Below are 22,586 nucleotides of genomic sequence, written 5' to 3'. Positions count from 1 at the left end.
ATTGGGCGTGTTGGTGAGGATGACTTAGCTCTGTTCACTTGGCCCCCCAGAACACCTGATCAAACGCCTTGCGGGGTCTGGTGTCCTCGTTATATAGCCTCGGGTCGGACCCAATGGGAAACTCCGCTTTCAACAGTTCCTCTGTTGTTGTAGTTGTGTTTCCCGATCCGTTGCCTGTAAACGGCTGTTTGTTCTTTCACTTATTGCACAACAACGGCTGTACTCGTTACAATATTTACACATTCTGACCTCTCCGAAAACATGGCTACTAACATTGATATTCTGTCTAAAGTTTGGCACGTTCCTTGTAACCTTCGTGTGCCTGATGTTATTCGCGTTCACTTCTAGTACAGCCATTAATGCTTTACTCCTCAGCAGTCCGTGTACTTCGTCAATGGCTCTCATCGACCGCACAAGAGTCACCGCAGCATCTGCATATGCTAAATATTTGTCTTGTTGCATTAGGTTACATTACGGTTAATTTCAATATCTCCTACTGCTTTCTCCTGAACAATAATAAACTGTATTGTGGATAAAGCTTCCCCTGTCTAATCAGTTGTCCCTGAAATTTAACATTACATTTTGAATTTATAAAGGCAATTTTCATTGCAAAACTATCTGAAGCAAGAGTACACCATCAGAATAATGGGAAAAGCGGCTGATAAAGGCTTTATGAAGTGCGAATGTAGATTGAGCTCCAGTGGCACAATATTGATATCAAAATTCGTCAAAATCGATTTGCCGATTCTCGAGTTTAAACATGCGGCCGTCGCTATAAACCATCTTCTACGTGTGTTTCCTTCTTGCAAGTTGTTCAAAGAACTGATAACAATCAGTGCAGATTTTAAACCAAAATAATCCACCAGCCTTCTATGCTTTAATTCAGTCTTGCGTCATATGTATCCATTTATCAAAAATCATACTCCACCAAAGTGAAAACAAAGCTCCTCTTTTCCAACAAGTGTATTGTTACAATTGTGTATACTTTAATATTGCGTTATTATAGAAGTTTATGTTTTCGATATATCAAATTCCATTCAGTGCCTCACCTGTGTAAGGACGTCTCCCATTGATCGAGAACATTCGTTACGAACAGTTCCCTACATAATTATAATGATTTTGCAAGTAAACATTTCTTATATTTAATTTAAAGGTTTATAGTCTTTATTTTTTTGCATATTGATTAAGAAATAGCGATGTATAATGGAGTAGAGACATGTGAATGAGCTGCAGCAGAACTGCGAGTGGCAATACAAATATTTGTTTCTTTGGAGAGACGGACAAATGACCACAGTCAGCCAAAGTGAATTGACGGATGCCCCCTACAAAGATGTTCCACTTATTCAGAATCTCTTCTCTCTTCGTGACGTCTCGATGTTTTGTTTTAAATGCACCTGCGAAACAGAGCGTGCTTTTAGAATAAGTCCTCGGAATTTAGCCCCTTGCACAAAGTCATAGATTCTTTTCTTAGGGCCTGAGCAGTCCGGCTTCCATTTCTTTCTTCTCCGCAGCGTCCAGACCGACTCTAGGGCTCACCCAGCCTCCTATCCAGTGGGGAGAGGGAGCTCTTTCCCCGGGGGACAAAGCGGCAGAGTCGTGTAGCTAACCACATAGTTTCATTTGGTGCCGAGGTCAAGAGGAATGGAGCTATACCTCCACTTCCCTGTACATCTTCATGACATAATGCTTAACTAATTAAGCACAGGGAATATATTTTTTTTACTGGTGCCATTTACTGAAACTGACAAAACAATAAACAATGTATATAAGGCTCCAGACATGAATGTATATAGGCATCCTTTCATCTATACAAGAGAAAAAAAAAGTTTTAGGAAGAATTAATTGCCTGCTTTACCTTGTTACGACGAGGACCGCATAGAAAACAAAAAAGTAGGGGAATACGCAGACAGCAAGGTGATCGCATAAGCCTTTTAACAAAAGTTTAGGGAGGATGCACAGACAGAGAGCAAAGTTATCACATAGGCTTCCTTTTATGGTTTCAAAATAAGGAAATTAGGCAAAAAACTACCCCTGCCCGGATTTTTCGTGAAAGTCTGCGAGGAGGTAATATACCAAGTATTACAAAGCTTTAAAATTACTTTTTATAAGTAATGTTGTATTTTAGCGTCCTGTTGCACTGATTTTCATCCATGATATGTATACAGTGGCCGTCTTGTAGTGCACTCAATTTCACCTGTTACTTCACGACATGTTTCGGCAACATAGTGCCATCATCAGGTGCCCTAATTACGTTAATCTATGGCATTGCTTGCCCTCATATGTCTTCACAACACCATTTAAAAAGTATTTAAAAATTGCGTATTTGTCAACTATAATAAATTTACACTCACTAAAACTTGTTAAGATTATTCATCTTATGTGTCTTAATTAAAACTTGCGTGTGGTTCATTCACTATGGGGTCGTTTTTTCTTATTTTCTGTGTAAACCGTGTCTCGCAGCTAAGAAGGGAACACACATCACAAGACACAAGACTGACACTACAAGCTGGTTACTTCTTTATAAACTGTGTCTAAGACATTTGTATGTGAGTGTAGTGGTGAGAATAGGAGATGCAGATTATGGGGCCAGAATCGCCATATTGGATAGCTCATTGAACACACAAGACTTCCGCTGTAAGCTGCCTGCTCAAGGCATGGCATACTGTCTTAAGCACAGTTTAGCTGTGATGCCAATTGGCTGCAAAATACAACCGGAATGTAGACAAGTTATTGTTTACAATATATAAATGATTGCTTACTTGCAGGAACCCTGATGAACATGCGCCCCTGTGGAACATGGCAGCGAATGTCTGCAGAGGCATGCGCACTGATCTGGGTCCCATTTCTTCGGATACACACAGTTCGAGCTCTCGGCTTCATTTCCGCACTTACACTGACATGAGTCCTCCTCGTACACCTGTGCTTTGCTGCAGTGGCTAGGCTGAGTCTGCGAAATTGAAGTTACCCGGTTCAACAGGAACTATTTGGACCCTTGTAGAAACTTCGAAGTGTGAAAATGCGTCGCTTTATTCTTTTACAAATTTCATATATAAATTAAAACACGCAGTTGTGTTTGCTTAATTAATTAAGCACAACTCCCTGAAGACGTAAGGGAGAATGGAGGTACAGTTCCAAGCATTCTTGACCCCAGCACTAGATGGAGACTACCCATTGCTTTACTTCAGTGAACTGAAGATGGGCTGGGCCCCAGAGCCGGTGTGCATGCTAGTGGTGAAATAATTTATGTTCTCGCCGGAAATTGAACTCCGAGTCTCTGGCCACCAGCCCATAGCCTAGTCACTATACCTGGTGACTAGCTTTCTTTCTGGAGAGGGTGAGACTGAGTCCATCTGGTACGTCGGTCACTAACTAGCCTATTGGACCAGCACCTGATGATGAATGAGCATGGAGCAGTCAGTGGAATGAGAACTGGCAGGGTAAACTGAAGTACACAGAGAAACCCTGCCCCAGTGCCACTTTGTCCACCACAAAGCCCACATGAGAGTACATGGGATCGAACCCAGGCAGCCTCAGCTATGGCACGGTCCTTACCTACTCACTCAGCTACACTGGCTATTTCTGAAAGGAATTATTATGGAGTTAGATTATCAAGAGGCCTTTAAAATAATATTGTTTCGTATAGGCCCGTTGCTGGGCAGAGACCTCAAAAAGAACAACCAGTACAGCCGTGGCTATGAAATAGGCGGCTAAAGAAACACCAGTTGCTATGGAACTGCTGAAATATTTTTTGGATCATAACAACGGGAACCCATTGCCTGGTGGCATATCTGCTCCAGTTTGTTCCCGGGGGATATAAATAAGGGGACCTGGCTTTCCAGGTTGGGGGAGTCTCGAATCTGAGACAGTAAAATGTGGTCATGAGTCCCACGGGACTGGGACCTGAGAATGACAGCGCTGGCGAGGCCCAGCAACAGTTCTAAACGGCAGACGCATCCTCTCGTCAGGGAAGATGTTACAAAATAACTATGACCGCAAGGTTTTAGTTGGAAAATAAAATTACTGGTCGTGGGTCTCAAGGGTCTTGTTGCGAAGACTAACCGATTGGCGGTAAATCGCCAGTCGTAAATTATCTCTGATTCTGACTCTAATAAAGAGTTAGTTGTCAGCAGTTCAGTTGAGTGAAGTGACGTGAAGTAGCTGGTTGGTGAGTGACAGAGTTCAGTTGTCGGTTGTCAGTTGAAGGTGGGCCTATGAAGAGAAGACTAGAGGTTGGTGTGAAATGGCCGCCAGCCTGGGACTCGTTTAGTTGAGTTGTCGGTTGGCAAGAATTCTGCACGGGCGACTGTGACAAGAGGACCTGAGTGGAGGGAACTGAAGAATCTCCCTCGTTAGAAGCCGTTGCCAGGAAATGGCTAGTGGAGACTGTAATAGACCGAGGACACTAGTCTGTGTGTTTCAGTGAACTGTACAGTGCAGTTCCGAGTGATATATACAAGTGGTCAATAAATCCAGTTCACCAATCCCTACCCCTAAATCGTCACAATACGTATACAATATTTCTCACGTTGTAAATGTCTTGTGACTCCTGGTGTTAGGTTGCACTGCTTGGTCTGCAACATGCCATATGTCAGAACATTCAGAACATATATTTCGGGAGGCGCAGGCGTGCTAGGGTTTGAAGTGACCACGAGAACACAACAAGGTGTAGGATGTTATGCTTACAAACCTCCATATTGGACACACCCGATTCACACATAGATACTTGTTGCGAGGTGCCCCGTCACTTGTTTGTACCCAAAGTGGTGGCCCCTTTACCGGCATCCTATGGGGCTTCCCCTTGTTATGACGAGAAATGACGAAACATTCCACCTTCATGGCGCGTTGATCGACATTTTAGGAGATGATTGTTGTAATGTTTCTAACGTAGTGGCATGCATTCATGTCACTGGGGTGGACAAGTTTTAACTGATTCTTTTTCGGACCCCGTCTGACGTCTTTTTGTCTTTATTCTTATTAAAAGAATCCTTTTGCAGCTTTCTTATATTTGAAGATGCTAACTCCACATACGCCATAGTTTTATGCCAGCATTTTACATATGCAAAAGATGTTTCTTTTGTCCTCATCGTCGAGACCGCTTATGAGTCCCACCCAGCCTCCTATCCAATGGATATTATGGGCTCTTTCCCCCGGGGGTAAAGCGGCCGGAGCATGAATTTGATCACTCACCTTTAGCTTGTATCAAAGTCAAGAATAGCGGACTTGTATCTCCACTTCCCCATATTTTCTTCATGACATAGTGCTTAATTAGTTAAGCACAGGGACTACTTGTACTCTTCTCCAAGCATAATTAGAATGATCAAGTCAAGGAGGATGAGGTGGGTAGGGCATGTAACACGAATGGGGGAGATGAGGAATGCATACAGGATATTGGTGGGAAAGCCAGAAGGAATAAGACCACTGGGAAGACCAAGGCGTAGGTGGGTGAACAATATTAAAATGGATCTTAGAGAGATAGGATGGGATGGTATGGAGTGGATTGATCTGGCTCAGGATAGGGACCAGCGGAGGGCTCTTGTGAACAAGGTAATGAACCTTCGGGTTCCATAAAATGCTGGTAAATTCTTGAGTAGCTGCAGATTTGGTTTCTCCTCAAGAAGGGCTCAGCTCCATAAGTATTTTTTTTTAATTCACTTAGTGGGGGCTGGAGTCAAACTGGGTCCATTCGGCACGGCGGCCACTGATAGGCCTATTGTACCTGCCCCGGGTGATTATGATGATGGAGAATTTGGTGGAATGAAGATTGGCAGGGGAAACCGAAGTACACGGAGAAAACCCGTCCCAACGCCACTTCGTCCACCACAAATCCCACTTGGCCAGACCCGGGATCGAACCCGGGCCGCCGCGGTGGGAAGCTAGCGACTAACCGCTTGAGCTATGGCGCGGCCAGTTCCATAGGTATGTAAGTAGGAACTGCTTTACTTTACCTTTACATATTACTGGTCACATCCATTTAAAGTTTGAGCCGATCACAGCGGCCGCGCTGTCTAAGGCATGAACTGTCTTCGCCTGCTCAAAAAATTGGATTGTGGGTTCGAATCCCACTTGAGGTTTGAATGTCTGTTTGCGTTTTTCTGTGTTTGTACTCTCCTGTGCGTAGGTAGCGGCCCTGCGGCGGACTGATCTCCCGTGCAAGGAGTCCTACCGACTGCAAAAGATCAAGAAACTGAAAAACCGGTCAAGGCCCAAAAAGAACTGCGGAGCCATAGACAGATAGACAGACAGACAGATAGATAGAGAGATTTAAAGTTTGACACATGCATAATTTTATGTAATTTTGAACCGAGTGAGATAATAAATGTTTCATCCTGACGTTTATCCGTAGTTTCTGACGCAGCTGTGAACCTACTTACTCCCTTATATGGACATGTAAGTGAATTTCACACTGGCAATCTCCGCGGTTCAAATACAAAAACAGATGTCATTCAAAACTCGGAAAACTTTAAGCCATCAGGCAGACCCACCACCAACTAACTGCAAGGAGCTGAACCTTTCTTGAGAAGCCACCAGTCGCTCAGCCCCTCAAGAATTTCCCAACATTTTATGAAACCCAAAATTTCATTATCGAGTTCACAAGAGCCCTCCAATGATCCTTATCCTGAGCCAGATGAATCCAGTCCATACAACTTCATCCTATTTCTCTTAGACCCATTCTAATATATCCTCCCACCTACGTCTAGGTCTCCCTAGCAGTCTCTTTCCTTTCGGCTTTCCCAATAAAATCCTACATGCGTTCCTCTTCTCCCCCATTGCTGCTGCATGCTCTGCCCATCTCATCCTCCTTAACTTAACCATTCTAATTATACTTGGAGAAGAGTACAAGTTATGAAGCTCCTTATTATGCAGTTTTCTCCAACCTCCTGTCACTTCATCTCTCTTCGGTCCAAATATTCTCCTCAGCACCCTGTTCTCAAACACCCTCAGTCTGTATTCCTCCCTTAGTGTCAGAGACCAAGTTTCACGCCCATATAAAACTACAGGCAAATTTATAGTTTTGTACATTTTAATTTTTACGTATTTAGACAGGGCAAAGAAATTTCTGAACTTAATGGTAGTAATCTTTACCCGAGTTCAACCCGCTCTTAATTTCCCCATAAATCAAGTTTTGATTGTGTACAATTTGTGGTGGACAAAATAATTGAAACACTAAGAAATTGAGGAATGGAATTCGTTTGTGTTGGCTACATGGAAGGAACTTCAGTTGGCAACACTGGATGTTCTTCCTTTGTTTTTGTTTTTTACATTCTGTAGTGATCGTGTCAGTGAATTTGTGTCTCTGTTGAGTGATATTCAGTGTGAAAGAATGGAAAAATGGGAGACTTCTCCGATCTTGAAAGAGGGCAGATTTTTGTGTGTGTTTAGCTGGAGCATCTGTGACAAAAGCTGCTACATTATTAGATGTATCGAGAGCGACAGAGTCTAAGGTTATGTCGGCATACACAGATCATGGGAAGACAACATCAGCGAAGAGGAACAGTGGGCGAAATTCAAAACTGACATAAAGATATAATCAAATAAATAAATAATAAAGAAGGATTGTTTCGAAAAATCACAAAACTACTGCAGCACAGGTGACAGCAGAACTGAATATTCATTTTGAAGACCCTAGTTTCCACAAAATCTGTCCAATGTGAGCTTCACAAAACCAGCATCCACGGTGGGGCTGCAATTGTTAAACCACTGCTTACTGAAAATAATCCTGAGATGCGTAAACGATGATGTCACGACCATAAGACCTGGACTTCAGCAACTGGAAACGCACGTGTGATATGGTAAGTTGAGTCGTCCTTCACGCTGCTCCCTACATCGGGAAGAGTTTACGTTTGCTGAACACCCAAGGAAGCCTACAATCTTGAATGCCTAATTCAAACAGTGAAACACAAGGGAGATTCTGTGATTGTGATGGTTTGGGCAGCAGTACCGTGGTTCAGTAGTCTGTTGCTCCCATTATCACCCTTCATGGCCGAATTGCTGCAAGGGAATACGCGGACAGGTTGGATAGTCAGGTGCATCCCATGGTCCAGACGTTATTTCCGAACAGCGATGCAGCTTTCCAAGCCGGCAATGTCCCACTCATACGGCTGCAACTGTTCGGCCACGGCTTGAAGAACATGAAGGTGAACTTCAACATCTTCCCTGACCAGCACAATCACCAGATTTGAACATCACTGAACCACTGGTCAGGTTTGTAGACTACAGTGGGGAACAGATTCCTACCTACAACATCTTTAAAGCATTTTGAGGATGTTCTTCAAGAAGAATGGAATAAAATTCCGCTAGAGACTATTCAAAACTTGTATGGGTTGAGCCCAAAAAGGACTACAGCTAAATTGAAAGCGACAGGTGGTCTAACATCATATTACTAGAGTTGTGTGTATAGTGTCTGTAGTGTTTCCATTATTTTGTTCACCATTTTGGGGGCGGCGGTTATATTGGTGACGAGGTGGTGAGATGGACAAGACAGAAGAAGGGTAAAGTGTATGCAGCATAACTCAGATTTGTATTGTCCGCTTGACGGAAGGGGTAAGGCTGGTTGCATAAATACCGCACAGGCAGGAAACTTTCTGAAGGAAGTCATTTTTACCTTACAGCCACATTTACAGTCCTCATGCTGTTCCATTTGGAAAGACTTGGCACTTTTATACATACTTCTTGACAACACATCTAGTTCTATAGCCTGAAAACGAACAAAACGTTACACGAATTAACATAAAACATAACAAAGTGTAATAAGGACATATGTTCCAGATCAGGCACAGTAAGTAAATGCTTTGTAAGCTTTTAAATTCTCACAGCTGGGTCTATAAATATTACTTTCATCCAGAATGTGATCCTGTATAGTCTGATGGATGCTTATCGACGTTTCTTAGGAACCTATTCCCTCTATCTTCAGGGTAAATATGTCTCTTACGATAATTAAATTTATTTTTATGTTCTGCTCATGGCAATAACCTATATTTTCGGGCATTTCACAAAATTTCCGGAATATTTTGTTTCCGAAAAATACTGACGAACCTGCACATTATGAAATAAATATTGGCGCGATCTGAAGGGACGGCAGACGGGACTTGGGTTCGTAATCGGATTTGCCGAACACTTTAAGACACAACATATGATTATATTTTAAAAATCACTGTCACACACAGATTAGTGTTCTCAGTCTCTTACGGTCTTCACTAGCCGTTGCTTGGTAGCGGCTTCAACAGCGGATATTTCCCTTCCTCTGGTTTCCCGAACTATCCCTGGCCTCAGCTACCGGCTCATCACAGCAGCAGGTCATAACGACTGAACCGCAATTCTGTGACTGCCTCACTGACTCCACTGACCGACCCGAGTCGAGTCTTATGTTACGACCGACGCTCAGTCGGCCAGACTGCCTTGGAATAAAGCACCCATCTGGGGCTTATGACCAAATTTGTATTACTGTCAGACAGTTGCGGATTTGATGATGTGGAGTGTGCTCTCTGACGAGAGGACGGATCTGTCGTTTACAATTGCTACTGGCCCTGGCCAGCGCAGCCATTCTCGGGTCCGAATCCCTAAGGACTCGCGACCATATTTTACTCTCTCAGATTCAAGACTTCCCTTTTTTCGCCTCCTACGACTCGCAGGGTCACGGTGGAGGTATTCGACCCCGCCTTCACACGGACTACTGACTGACTCAAACCCAAAGGCAGAATCACATTGCGAGTGAGTGGACAATTAAGGGACATTCAATTCGTTTTTGTTTCGAAACCGACAAACCGACAGATATTTCACAATTTGATTCGCGCATCAGTTGTAATATATGCCATATTGTGATAGGCTCTTGTTTTCAGCCAGTGCAACAGAACAGGAAAATATCTGCACATACTACGACATTGTGGGTTCACTTGTATATTGATCGGAGTTTGACGAATTTTTATATCGATACTGCGAAATATGCCGCATTATTGTAATGGCTTACAACTAACTGTCCAACTGGCCGTGATCGTGCGGATGTGCTTTCGCGTACTTAAAGGCTATAGGCGCTAAGCCCAACTTCACTTCTAAGCTCGGGAAATGTGTACCTAGTGTTGCAACAATTAACAGTAAAGTAAAGGTAAGCTTGTAAGAGGCTGCGGAGGCCCTTAGGGTTGTGCGACGTCGAGGCTTCCACATTTTTCTGGACAATCAGCAGTGAGATTGTCAACCTTACGCCCCGGCCGTCCTTTACCCCCAGGAAGTTTCCTGGTACTCGTTTCTGTTAGAGGCTATGTCTATCCCTGGGCCATATTGCGGCTAGAAGGATTAGTTCAATTGAAAAGTTCAATTACCTCATCGGGGATCGAACCGGCGACCTTCCGGCTTGTAGCATAACACCTCAACCAACTACGCTACCGCGTGCCCCCACAATTAACAGCGGAAAGCCATTATAATGACTGCTATAGCATGAGGATCTTGTCATTAATGTAGAGCATACCTGACACCATCGTGTGTTACTTAGTAACATTTCGTCTTGTTTAAAATGTTACAGATGTTAAACAGGTTAAAGCTATCCCCGTGCTTAATTAATTAAGCGCTATGCCATGAAGACATGGGGAGCCGAAGTATAGCTCCGCCATTCTTGACCTCGGCATTAGATGGGGGTGAGTGGTCAGTTTGACGCCCCTTCCGTTTTATCCACGGGTACCTATTGGATAGGAGGCTTGATGAGCCCCCAGAGAAGGTCTGGATGCTGTGGAGAAGAAATTTTGCACTGCCAGGAATCGAACCGGGCACGTCCAGCCCGTAGTCCGTCTCTATAGCGACTGAGCTATCACTGCTCTAAAAATAAGATGATAACATTATGGAGCTCGAAGTGGAGCCTCTGCACTTGCATATTTCAGCAGTTAGTAAGTTCTTTTTTGAAGTTAGGTTCCTAGTAGAAAGTTATGGAGTTTTTCTGCAGTACTAACCCACTTCTTCACAGTGGTTATGTTGACAGGCCTGCATTCTAACAGCGCGCTGTTGCAACAGCCCCCACACCGCTTGGCCGTGACGCACTGTGGGTAGTAGGAGGATCCGGACGGAGCTGCAGGCAGTTCCACCAGTACGGCCCTCGGCTTGCAAGACGCTCCCTTGCCTTCCAGCAAAGCGGCATTCATTGCTTTCATTTCACGTTTTTTCAGACCTGTGAATTCCATAGTATTGTGGCATGTACACCCGTTGCTAGGAAACGACACCGAAACAAACAACTATACAGCTGCCGTTACTAGGCAACGACCCTTATACAGTGACAGAGGAGCGGTGTTTTCTGTGCGGCCCGTGCCGAGATATTAGCAGCAGGGCAGCTCAGTCAGTTTAGTTAGCTGGTTGGTGAGTGAGTCAGAGAATTTTTAAGGTTTAGTGTGAGCTGTTGCTGTTAGAAGCTGGTAGCTGAGGCATTGGGATAATTCGGGAACTCAGAGAAACGAAAACGTCCCCCGGCGGAAGCCGCTACCAAGCAACGGCAGTGAAGACGTGACTAGACACATGTGTATGTGTGTGTACTGTAAAGTGTAGTCACGTGCTATATCAAAGATTTCAGTAGATCCGGTTATCAATCCAAAACCTGCCTCTACTGAGTCCATAAAATCGTGACAGTGTCAACTGAAATCAGAAGGGCAAAGTAAATTCGTCCCTGTGCTTAATTAATTGCTTACTTTGTCGTGCAGACATGTGGGAGAATGGAGGTGAGTGGTTAGCTTCACGCCCCTGCCTCTTTACATCTTGGGAAAGATTGGATAGGAGGCTGGATGGACCTCAGAGCCGGTCTGTGCTGAATGGTTACGCAGTTACATAGGGCCCCACATTACACCTCTGGCGTTCTTGTGGTCCCTTTGTTGCATGAATTCCACCATCAGCCCTCCTTTCCTGGCCCAGAAAAAAGTTCTCGGCCACCTGTCAGACATGGTTTCTTTAAACTTTCCCGACTTGTTTGGTGAATGTGTGTACGTGTATATCCACTGTTTTGAGCGCTTTTGGTTTCAGCATTCACGAACAAACCCCAGGTTTCATCGCCTGTTACTCATAGGATGTGATCGAGAAATTCATCGCCATCTTTGTGAGGTCGCTCTAAAATTAAAGTCAAAGACGAAGGCATTCTCTGTGTTTTGTGCGCATTTTCGGAACGCGTCTTGCGCAAAACTTGTGATAGCCTAGCTTAACTGTGATAATCTCGTAGAGAAAAGTGCGCGAAATTTGTGGAAATTCACATGAAAGTTCTGAAATTGTGAAGCTCCCTTTCTTTCGGAAATTTTTTGGTCAACAAGATCGTTACTCACTAGAGACCACTTCTCTCTTCATCGTGAGCATTTGTTTGCCCACCTTTGAACATTTTACGCCACTGTCTCACAGTTCCTTCACTCACTGCATTTTGGTCATAAACCGCACATAATTCACAATGGATTTCATGCTTTTAGCGTGAAGAAAGGGGACAAGAGCGTGAATTTTGCAGCTGGCGGCACATCATAACTCATCCTGTGGGGACAGCAGTCCTATCATCAACCCCAGCTGCTCTTCACTCGACTCAACTGACTTCACTTCACTATCTGTCCTGGGCCGTTCCTCTCTTACTGGATCCAATCGTTGCTTGTTACTTAAATAACGGCTCTTGTATATTTGCTTACTGCGCGGTCGTTGCCCAGTAACGGGTCTACATGTCATATCATTTTTAGGCCTGTACTTTTAGTTATTTTTTATAGTCATCAATTTTAATTATTTCCCACAATCGACATTCGGTTCTGTTGTCACCGAACAGGTTTGTCTTGGGGGTAACGCTCTCGACTTGCATTGGACAGGTTCACTGTTCGAATCTCAGCCAGAACACTGCTATTCTGACTGAGGTTTCTCGTGATTTTCCTCAGATTCGCCGGTAAATTCCAGGATAGTACTTCGATTAAGCAACAACCGCTTCCATTCCAAATCCTTTCCAATGCATGATCCTACCATCCGCTCTTGATGCCGAGAGCGTTGTTAAATAGCACAGACGAAAAATGTTGATGGCTTTATAGTCACCGGCCAGTGTTCAGTAACCTGCTCGGTTCATAAAACACGTATTGGTATAATATAGAATGGACCCAGTAACGTAAAAAGTAAAAGTAAAGCTATCTCTGTAACAGGCCATGAAGGCCCATAGGGTTGTGAGACGTTGAGGGTCCCACATTATCTAGATCAGGCATGTCAAACTCAACTTGTACAGAGGGCCACCTCAGCCCTATAAATAATAGTCCAGGGCCGCACTTCAAAATAGAAATATACATTAGATTTTGATACAAGGAAATTTAATTCTATTTATTATTTAGGAATAATTTCAATATAATTACCTAAAGTCACATATCTTACAGTTTTAAAAAGCAAGAGAATGCCATTTTTGACAAGTATCAAACAGCTTTTCAATATGTAAAAAGAGAGATTACACAAGAAATTATGTTAGAAATAACAAAACATTGAATTTCCTGCAGCCTGCTAATTTATGTCTGCGTGACACTTCTTGTCTTCTGGTCTGCTAGAAAATTGTCTTTACAAAAAATATTTCTACTAAATATTCAATATTGATTTTAATATCAATTAGCTCTAAAAGTTGAGGGGCCGTTTGACACGGCTGATCTAGACAATCGGCTCAAAGATGGCGGTAAGGTTGTCAGCCTTACGCGCCGGCCGCGCTTTACTCCCAAGGAAAATTATTTATTTAATTCCTGGTACTCATTTCTGTTAGAGGCTGAGTGAACCCCAAGGCCATAGTGAGGCCGGAAGGATTAGGTCAACTGAAAAAATTCAATGACCTCATCGGTATTATTAAACGAATTTTAAAATCTCTAAAAATGCCTAGTTTCTTCTCTTCTCACCTGGCAGCGCTGCTGCTCTTCCTCGCTTGATCTGTACACACAGAGCCTTGAGTTTCTCTATCGGATCCTGCAAGCATATAAATACTTGTCAGTGCATGAGCATTTTGTAACACACGTGTGCGGCAGAGAGAGAGAGAGAGAGAGAGAGAGAGTGTGTGTGTGTGTGCGCGCGCTTGGAGAAGAGAACCAGTCGCTCCCCAGTAGAGTGGGAGTGACCAGTAGTAATCATACCTCTTCTCTCGTCTAAGAAAACGAACCATTTAAAAGTATGTAGAAGTCTGGAAAGAACACCAATATTGACTGTGCTGGCGAGGACCATCAGAAATTCACCCGACCGACTGGCCGACCGGTAAATATGAAAATAATCGTCTTTTGCAACGCGATGCCATGTTGTCTGCTGGATACTGCATGAATATTTGAAGGAACATAGTGTGCATCTCCGCAGCAGATGAGTTCCTACTCTCACGACGGGAGAGCACTCTCTTCCTCCAATACTTCGATGAGCTTTACCACACTAAACGGCGTCCCACGCCAGAAGATGTCATAATGACAATTTTGCTTCCTTGTGAAAGAGGAACAGTTATGAAGTGTAAACAAGTGAAAAAATTGTCCCTGTGCTTAATTACTTAAGCACTATGCCATGAAGACATATGGGGTTGTGGAGGTATAGCTCCACCATTCTTGATCTCTGCATTATATTGAGACGAGCAGTCAACTTCACACCCCGGCCGCTTTACCCCCTGGGAAAGAGTTCCCGGTACCCGCTGGATACGAGACTATTTGAGCCCCAGAGCCGGTCTGAATGACGTGGAGAAGAGAAAAATCTTGACGCCGCAGGGAATCGAACTCTGGCCATCCAGCCCGTAGACCCTCGCTATACCGACTCCTGATTAGTCCAGTACTTGACCTATAAATAATTTCTGATTGTATTGGAAGGTAAAACTGCCGCTGTGCTTAATTAAACACAACTCCATGAAGTATGGTGGAGCAGAGTTTGAGCTCCACATATTGTTAACCTCTGCAGAAGATTTAGGTGACTGGTTAGCTTCACGTCCCAGACGCTTTATCCCGAGGGAACCTATCCTGGTTCACATTGGATAGTAGACTGAGTGGGCCCCAGATCTGACGTGGAAGTTGTGTAGAAGAGAAAAATCTCTACCGTTGTAGGAAATTGAACGCTGGTTCCCCGACTGTTCAGGCCGTATACTGATGTGTTTATTGACTAGCTGTCTCTACCCCAATAATTATAAAACATAGCCACCCTGTCTCTCTTTCCTGCTCTATACAGGGTGTAAATAAATATATGTTACAACGCTCTGCGGTGGATAGGTGGGTTCAGTCTGATCACATTTTGTTAATACACCCATGTGGGGAAATGCTTCCTTTTGCACTAAGGGCCACAAACATTTCGGAGAGGATGCATAAGTTTTAGGGGATGTTACGGTTGTTTTACATTCAAAAGTTGCTCAAAATGGCAGTCTCCAACTTCATTGAAAATTCTGTACCGCCTGGCTATGTTATACTGAACCCTTTGAAAGATTCCTGGCATTTCCCGGAAGGTTCCAGCTGCTACTGAAATTATTGCCAAAGATCATGTCGTGTCTCATACACAAGGCTTTGCATGTACCCCCAGAGAAAGAAATCCAGTGGAGTCAAGTCAGGGGAGCGATGGGGCCAGGTTATTGAGCCCCCACGTCCAATCCATCTGTTGCCAAAAGTTTCATCCAAGTACTCACTGACGACATTAGTGCAGTGTGCCGGGGTGTCATCATGCTAGAACCACATTTCACGACGGGCTTCCAAAGGCACCATTTTCAGCAGCTCCGGTAAGGTCCCTTGGAGAAATATTAGGTAAATATCTCCAGTAAGCCGCAGAGGTAAGAGGTAAGGACGCCCTCCTTCACATTTCAGAGGCCCTAGCGCGTAAACAAAGCGTTTCCGCACATAGGTGTATTAACAAAATATGATCAGATTAAACCCATCTATCTACCGCAGAGCTCTGTAACGTATATTTATTTACACTCTGTATATAAAAATTTTTATAGCCTTCTCTCCAGGTCAGCTGCAAGGAGTTCGTGGGAATGCCGATAGAGGCGCATTAGACGGCACTCGCATCGCCAATCTACTTATGACTTAGGCTATAATGATGTAAGGGCTATAAGACAAAAGGCGGGGTTTGAGAGGAAAGTCTCGAACAAGTTCATGGACGTCATTCTGCGAGCACTTACGAATAAGATGAAGATGTCGATGGGAAATTGAACAAATTCTAGATGCAGTGTGACCGCCATGATCAAAGATTGTTTTGAAATACGGAATGCGGTATTTTTATGGCAGCAAGAGGCAGATTTTGTCGAACAGGAAATTCAGAACAAAGCTGTAGATATCGCAATGTTGCAAGATAATTCATTCTGACTGCCCCTTGGACATGAGGCTCTCGCAGCGGTCACTGAGCTGTGACACCGTGTGCACTGCGTGGGCTCTCACCACAGTAGATAATACTTTTATGCCTGGTTCTCTCTTCTTAGGAGCCATTAATTACGGTACAAATTTAGTGGACACTGAAATCGCGAATTCTTTCTTATAAACATCTCCGCATTTTTATGGTCGAAGCCTCCTATACAAAGCAGTACTTAGACCCGTATGGACCTATGGAATTCAGCTGTGGGGGACAGCCTCCAGTCCCAACATCGAAAGCCTCTAGCGCTTTCAGTCCAAGACTCTCCGATCTATTCTGAACGCACCTCGGTACAGAAACAGCCACAGGACCAAGGAAGGTCTACAAATATACACAGTGCTCAGTGAAATAAAAAAGGGGAATACCAAATATTTAAGCAAATTAGAAAACCACAGTAATGCACTAGCAGTAAACCCACTAGACAATAGCGAAACTGCACATAGACTGAAAAGATACACCGTCCCAACTCTACCAGACACACTTGAGTAAAACCCCAATCTCTCTCTCTCCTCTTGCTCCCACTTTGGAGCATAAGGCTGATTTCTCAGTTTAATGTTCATTCTACAGACGGTAGAACTCCTTGGGCGAGTGATAAGCTCGTCGCAAGGCCTCTACCTAAACACAGTGCAACACAAACACAGAATAAATGCATATACATACAAAACATCCATGCCTTGTGTGGGATTCGAACCCACGATCCCGGCTTCCGATCGAGCGAAAATAGTACGTGTCTTAGGCCACTCGGCTACCGTGGCCGGTAAAACCCCGCAATAGAAGAATTAAAAATGATACCTAGGTGAACAAAAAGAAAAACGGGTAGATGAGTTGTGCCACTGGGCATAATTCATTCACGAGCTAGTACTTATTGAACATATACATATTGCAGATTCTGCAGATTGTGTATAGTAAATGCATGGACAAATTGTGGTTCCACAATTCAAAAGCTTTCGTTTGAGAGGCAGAAGTTCGAATGAGCCAGCTCAGCCGCATACACGTAGTTCTACCTGTGATGGAGCGATGTCGCTGTGGGCTGCCTTCCCATTGTTGAGGTTCACCAGGATCCGGAGGGTTGTGTCAGCACACAGGCGACGGTTACTGCGTACCACGAGACTCGCAAACTCGGCCATCGACTCAACATGGTTTAGTTGCTTGGCAAAAAGTGGGTTCATCTGTAACAGCGATCTTCGATAACTACACATTCAAAGCAAAATTCAAGTTTTACAAAGCAGAATATACAATAATTATAGTAAACTAATCTCGACACCTGCTGAGAATTCTCATTGTACCATTCACTTCCCCTCTTCCCCCACGTACTCCTCCATGCTACTGAATGATATTCTAGCATGTAGACCCGTTGCTATACAACGGATTCCTAACACGCACCGATGGACTGGCCGGAAGCGGTGTTCCCTTTGCAGTTCGTACGACATCTGCGTGACGTAACAATATACGCGCTGTTAGGGAATGTGTTTTCTGTGCGGTCCTTGCCGAAGTTTTTTAAGCAGGACAAGTCGAGAGTTTACTTAGTGTTCAAGTGACTAGACTGCCGTTGTAGCGGAAGCTACTAGAAATAGGGCATAATCTGCTGTACTGAGCCTGGACTGACAGAGGCCCTGTATATATTGTATATATATTTTTAACATGTTTAACATGTAAAATGTAAATATCCTTTATATTATGACAAATGACTTACTACTGCAGACAATGACTCTAACAAAAGACAGACATGTCCTCTCGTCAGAGAGGGCGCCCCATAATAACAAGACCTAAACTGTCAAACAGTAATAAATATCTGGTCATAAGCCCCAGATTGGGTTAGACACCAAGACAGACAGACTGACTGACCGTCAGTCGCAATGCCACTTTGACTTTCAGTTTACTTTGATGTGAGAAAGTCGCCGAAGGGTAAGGGCGTGAACACAAGCTGAGGAAGTTACGGCTTTGGAAGCCGTTACCAGGCGACAACCGGTGAAGATGAAATAGACTGTAAAGGCTTAGTGTGTGCTGTATTGAAGTGTACAGTGTGTGTGAATTAGCGATAGCGCTAGAATTACTTGTAGTTACGATCTGTAAGATTTCAATGAATCTAATTACCAATGCAAACGCCGTCTGTAGTCACTCATAAACGTGACAATATGTCGAGGTCGACATGTCACGCCCTCTCCAACGAATGATATATGAAAATGGACGATTGTTCACCGTCTCCTTCATAAAGTATACTGCATATAGCCACGAAAAGGATCACCAGTACTCACAGAAATCACCAGACAAAGTTGTGCCAGTGCTTAACTAATTTAACGCCATACCTCAAGCGGTTAGTCGCTGGCTTCCCACCGCGGCGTCCCGGGTTCGATCCCAAATTTGGTCAAGTGGGATTTGTGGTGCACAAAGTGCCGCTGGGGCAGGTTTTCTCCGAGTACTTCGGTTTCCCCTGCCAATCTTCATTCCACCAATTGCTCCACAATCACCCTCACCTATCATCTGGGGCTGGTACAATAGGCCATAAGTGGCCGCAGTACAAGGGACTTAGTCCCACCCCACTAGCAATAAAAAGCAAAAAAGGCATCGAACGGAAGTGAGTGGTCAGCTTCACGCCCGTGTCGTTTTACTCCCTGGTAGAAAGCTCCCGGTACCCATTGGGTAGGAGGTTTGGTGGTCCCAGATCCAGTCTTAGAGTAGAGAAAAAATTGGCTTCTGTCGGGAATCGAACCCCGGCCTTCAAGCTCGTCGCTATAACGATTGAGTTATCGTTGCTTTTAAAGGAGAATATAAATCGCTACAAACTGACTAGAGCAGGCTAACAAAATGGTCTGCTTGTTCCAGGCCCATGTTCCTTTAATATGGAAAAAATGCTGCTCTTTCTTACGCAATATACACGTTTTAACGTTTATGTAATATGTTGACGTTCAAAAATTCGTTGCTATAGCAGCCCGAAGATGCGCAGTGTCAGTGCTCTCACCAGTAAAGTGCATATTTACGAGTATATATAGAAATAAAGCGAAGCGGCCGCTACACCATTTTGTCGAAATGGCGGTGAACTAGATTGTCTTAAATAAATCAGGAGCACTTCACTCCAGGAAGAGTGAAGCAAAATGAAGACCAGAGAGACAGCGAAGACAGACAGAGAGACTCATGTGAAGACAAAGGAATGAGAGCAAACTGAATGAAGCAAAAATTGAAACAAAATTTTCCCTGTTTAAATAATTAAGCAGCACGCCATGAAGACTTCTGTGGGGAGTGGAATTATAACTCCAGCATTCTCTACTTCGACGCTAGGTGCTGGTGAGTGGTCAGTTTCACGCCCCTGGCACTTCTCTCCCCCCACCCCCACTGTATCCGTGAATAGGAGGCTGGATAGGCCCCAGAGCCAATCTACACCCTGTACAGAAGAAAAAGTCTCTTTGCACTACCAGCAAACGAAGTAGTTGATGGGGCATCTAAAGTTAATTACTTTTTTCGCGTAAAATTAAGAGGCTCTTTTCTAGCGCTTAGACTGCGAGCTGGGGTCAATCTCGACAAAGGTAAGATGGTTTTCTCTTCTTAGAAGCTTTCAGACCGGTCAGAAGGCTCATCTAGCTCTCTATCTAAAACATACTGTAACGTAACAACGGCTCGGTAAACAAACTTCAACAATAGAGTGTTTTCTATGTGGTCCGCGCCGCGACCGTTGCTATGCAGTGGTTCGGTAAACATGTTTTAACAATGGAAGACGGGTTTTTTCTTGAGGTTCGCGCAAAGGAGTTTTTTTAACAAACGGCGCTACGACTCAGTTGTGAGTTCTGAGTTCTCAATAGAATAGAGCCACGGAAAGTTCGTTGACCTGCGAAGTAGAAGTTTTCATTCGTGTGTAACAGTTGGAGAGTGTGATTCAGTGCAACTGTTACAGTTCCTGCGTTTTAGTTGTGGTAGCAGGAGAGGACCAGTGTATGTAAATCAGCGGTAGCGCTGTAAACAAGGTGCTAATAGATCCAATCATGCGAACTAGAACCCGTAATTTTCGTCACGCGTACCACCTACATGTGACAATGCGTTTATCTCTTCCCCAGGTTAAGGCGACCAGGATGTGAAGCTAACCACTCACCTTCATCTGATATCAAGGTTCAGATGTCTGGAAATTTTCCTAATCTCTCATGTATGTTTTCATTGCATGGTGCTTAATTAAGTATAAGGAAAAACTTATGTTTTACTTATATTTTTTAGTCTGACAGAATATGACGTATTTAATAATCGAGCATTTACAAAATCATTACAGCTTTTAATGTTTTTCAGTTTTTAAGGTCGCGCCTTACATCCTGGTAAATTTTGGTTTATTTATATTGTAGCATGTAGTACCGTTGCTATAAAACGACCGCGAGATGGGCCGATATACCAGACCCGTTTCTGGGCAACGTCTCGTTATACACGTTCCCAGATTCTTAATAATGCAAAATTTGGACTACAAAAATGGAAAAGAGGTGTTTCCACTTGGTCCGTGCTGAGATGTTATAAGCAAGGAACAAGGTTAGAGCTTAGTTGTGAGACTTTGGCCAGCAGGGAATAGCGTGAGTGCGGAAACTGAAGAATCTCCACTGTTAGAAGCCGTTGCCAAGGAACGGATGGTGAAGACACATCAGGCTGGAGAAGCCTTAGCGGGTGCTGTGAATTTTGATTAGCGGTGGCGCTGTAATTACTTATAAATACATTCACCAATCCAAACCCCGTCTATAGTCACACATAAATCTTGATAATATTTTGATTAATCTATGTGTGTACGAAATCACCGTTACTAGTTAGAATTTCTTTACCAGTCCTCACAAAGCAGATCAGTGCGCAAGGAAATGCAGACAACTGGCTAGTGGATGTGATGAGAGTTACTTCGTACAGATCAATTTTATCGGCCGAACCTAATTATTTCGCTGTGTTAATTAGCGCATTTTCTTCGTTGGCTGAAGCGGTAACATTATAGACTTATACTCAGGAGGATATTATTTCGAATCTCGGCCGGGAGGCCGTGTAATCTGAATGAGGCATTTCGTTCTTTTTGTCAGTGTCTCCAGGTAAATTCTGCGACATTTCTTTGATTAGACCGTAACCGCCTCCTTCCAGATCCTCTTTAATTCTACGTCATATAGGCTTGGTACTGAGAGCAAAGTCACTTTATAAGTAAAAAAAAAATGTTAAATATCAACTTACTAGGAAACAGATACAACAAACGTCGAGTAAGGGGTAATTTGGTAAGCTTACCTCAGCGGTCTGCTCTCCATATTGCTGCAGCGTGGCATTTTCGAAATAGACGCTTCTTCCTTTTCTAGATGTTTCTTGGTAATATGTGTGATCTCCAGCAATAATGGTAAGTATAACTACCAGTATGTAAACATTCAGAAATGGGAGTCGAAGAAATGACATCTCAACAACCTTCTTTACTAAAAATTTACCACTTTTGTCATAACAACTATACAAAATGAATTCGCTCTTTTTTGTTTCCAGTAAGATTATTATGACGTAATTCGTAAAAATTGACAAACAGGCCGAAGAGACTAATAAAGTGTTCCTGCTAATGATTTTCATTAACTTCATACAAATATGTGTTGGGGAAATTTTGGGTAGTGGAACGAAACAGAGGACATGTATGGTGCAATAATTGTTGTTCCTTATTCATATAGTCACCTATTTATAAACGGAATTAATACACAAAATTAGAATATAAATCCTATATATAGTATTTTCAAAATGAATGCACTCAACAACAGCTCAGAAACTTCTGAAAACAAACAGTTCAGTGATACACACATCTATTGTCCGTGTTTATGCTTAGCGCAATGACAAGACAGTCGCACTGCAACAGCTCAGTAACACGCTCAGGACACTGAACATTGGGCTGCACTTGAATTTCTGTAGCGGCTGCAACCGTTGGACATGGTTCACGCCAGGAAATTGTGGCTTCCTCGAGCGCTCTCAGCGTTTGGACGTAAAGACGCAGTTCAGTTGACTGTCATTTGTTTCTACGCACTACTTACGTGTACTAACACAGTTCATAGTATTGCGCCTGAGCCTTGTATTGCAATGGATGAGAATATGATACCTTTTTTATTTTAATGCTAGTGGGGTGGGACTAAATCGCTTGTACTGCGGCCACTTTTGGCCTATTATACCAGCCCCATATGATAGGTGAGGGTGATTGTGGAGCAATTTGTGGAATGAAGATTGACAGGTGAAACCGAAGTACTCAGAGAAAAACTGCCCCAGCGCCACTTTGTCCACCACAAATCCCACTTGACCAGACCCGGGATCGAACCCGGGCCGCCGCG

General features: G+C 43.6%; 1 protein-coding gene across 3 annotated transcripts; it reads right to left on the bottom strand.

Annotated features, from left to right (window-relative positions):
* Positions 1-283: 283 nt before the first annotated feature.
* Positions 284-22,259, bottom strand: LOC111868013. 3 transcript variants are annotated; one of them, XM_023858347.2, is made up of 7 exons: positions 21,523-22,254; positions 17,304-17,468; positions 13,845-13,911; positions 10,935-11,149; positions 8,603-8,695; positions 2,760-2,947; positions 284-1,394 (listed from the first exon to the last, which is right to left on the bottom strand). In XM_023858347.2, the coding sequence occupies exons 1-7, from the start codon at positions 21,853-21,855 to the stop codon at positions 1,385-1,387; spliced, it is 1,071 nt and encodes a 356-aa protein (XP_023714115.1). In that variant the 5' UTR covers positions 21,856-22,254; the 3' UTR covers positions 284-1,384. The 3 variants fall into 3 exon arrangements, with proteins under 3 accessions (XP_023714115.1, XP_023714114.1, XP_023714116.1); XM_023858346.2 differs by lacking the exon at positions 284-1,394 and adding an exon at positions 1,401-1,741 and having other exon boundaries at positions 21,523-22,256; XM_023858348.2 differs by lacking the exons at positions 284-1,394; positions 8,603-8,695 and adding an exon at positions 1,401-1,741 and having other exon boundaries at positions 21,523-22,259.
* Between the last annotated feature and the right edge of the window lie 327 nt (positions 22,260-22,586).

The sequence above is a fragment of the Cryptotermes secundus genome, unplaced genomic scaffold, assembly GCF_002891405.2.
Source record: "Cryptotermes secundus unplaced genomic scaffold, Csec_1.0 scaffold508, whole genome shotgun sequence".
Taxonomy (NCBI): domain Eukaryota; kingdom Metazoa; phylum Arthropoda; class Insecta; order Blattodea; family Kalotermitidae; genus Cryptotermes; species Cryptotermes secundus.
This window is presented reverse-complemented; position numbering and strand designations above follow the sequence as displayed.

Bases quoted from the DNA above. Each gene is read 5' to 3' on its own strand.
- LOC111868013 (XM_023858346.2), bottom strand. From the start codon at position 21,855: ATGAAGTTAATGAAAATCATTAGCAGGAACACTTTATTAGTCTCTTCG. The intron at 13,912-17,303 runs GTAGAACTACGT...ATATGCTTGCAG, and splicing joins GCGACATCGCTCCATCACAG to GATCCGATAGAGAAACTCAA. The intron at 11,150-13,844 runs GTGAGAAGAGAA...TGGAATTCACAG, and splicing joins AAGAGCAGCAGCGCTGCCAG to GTCTGAAAAAACGTGAAATG.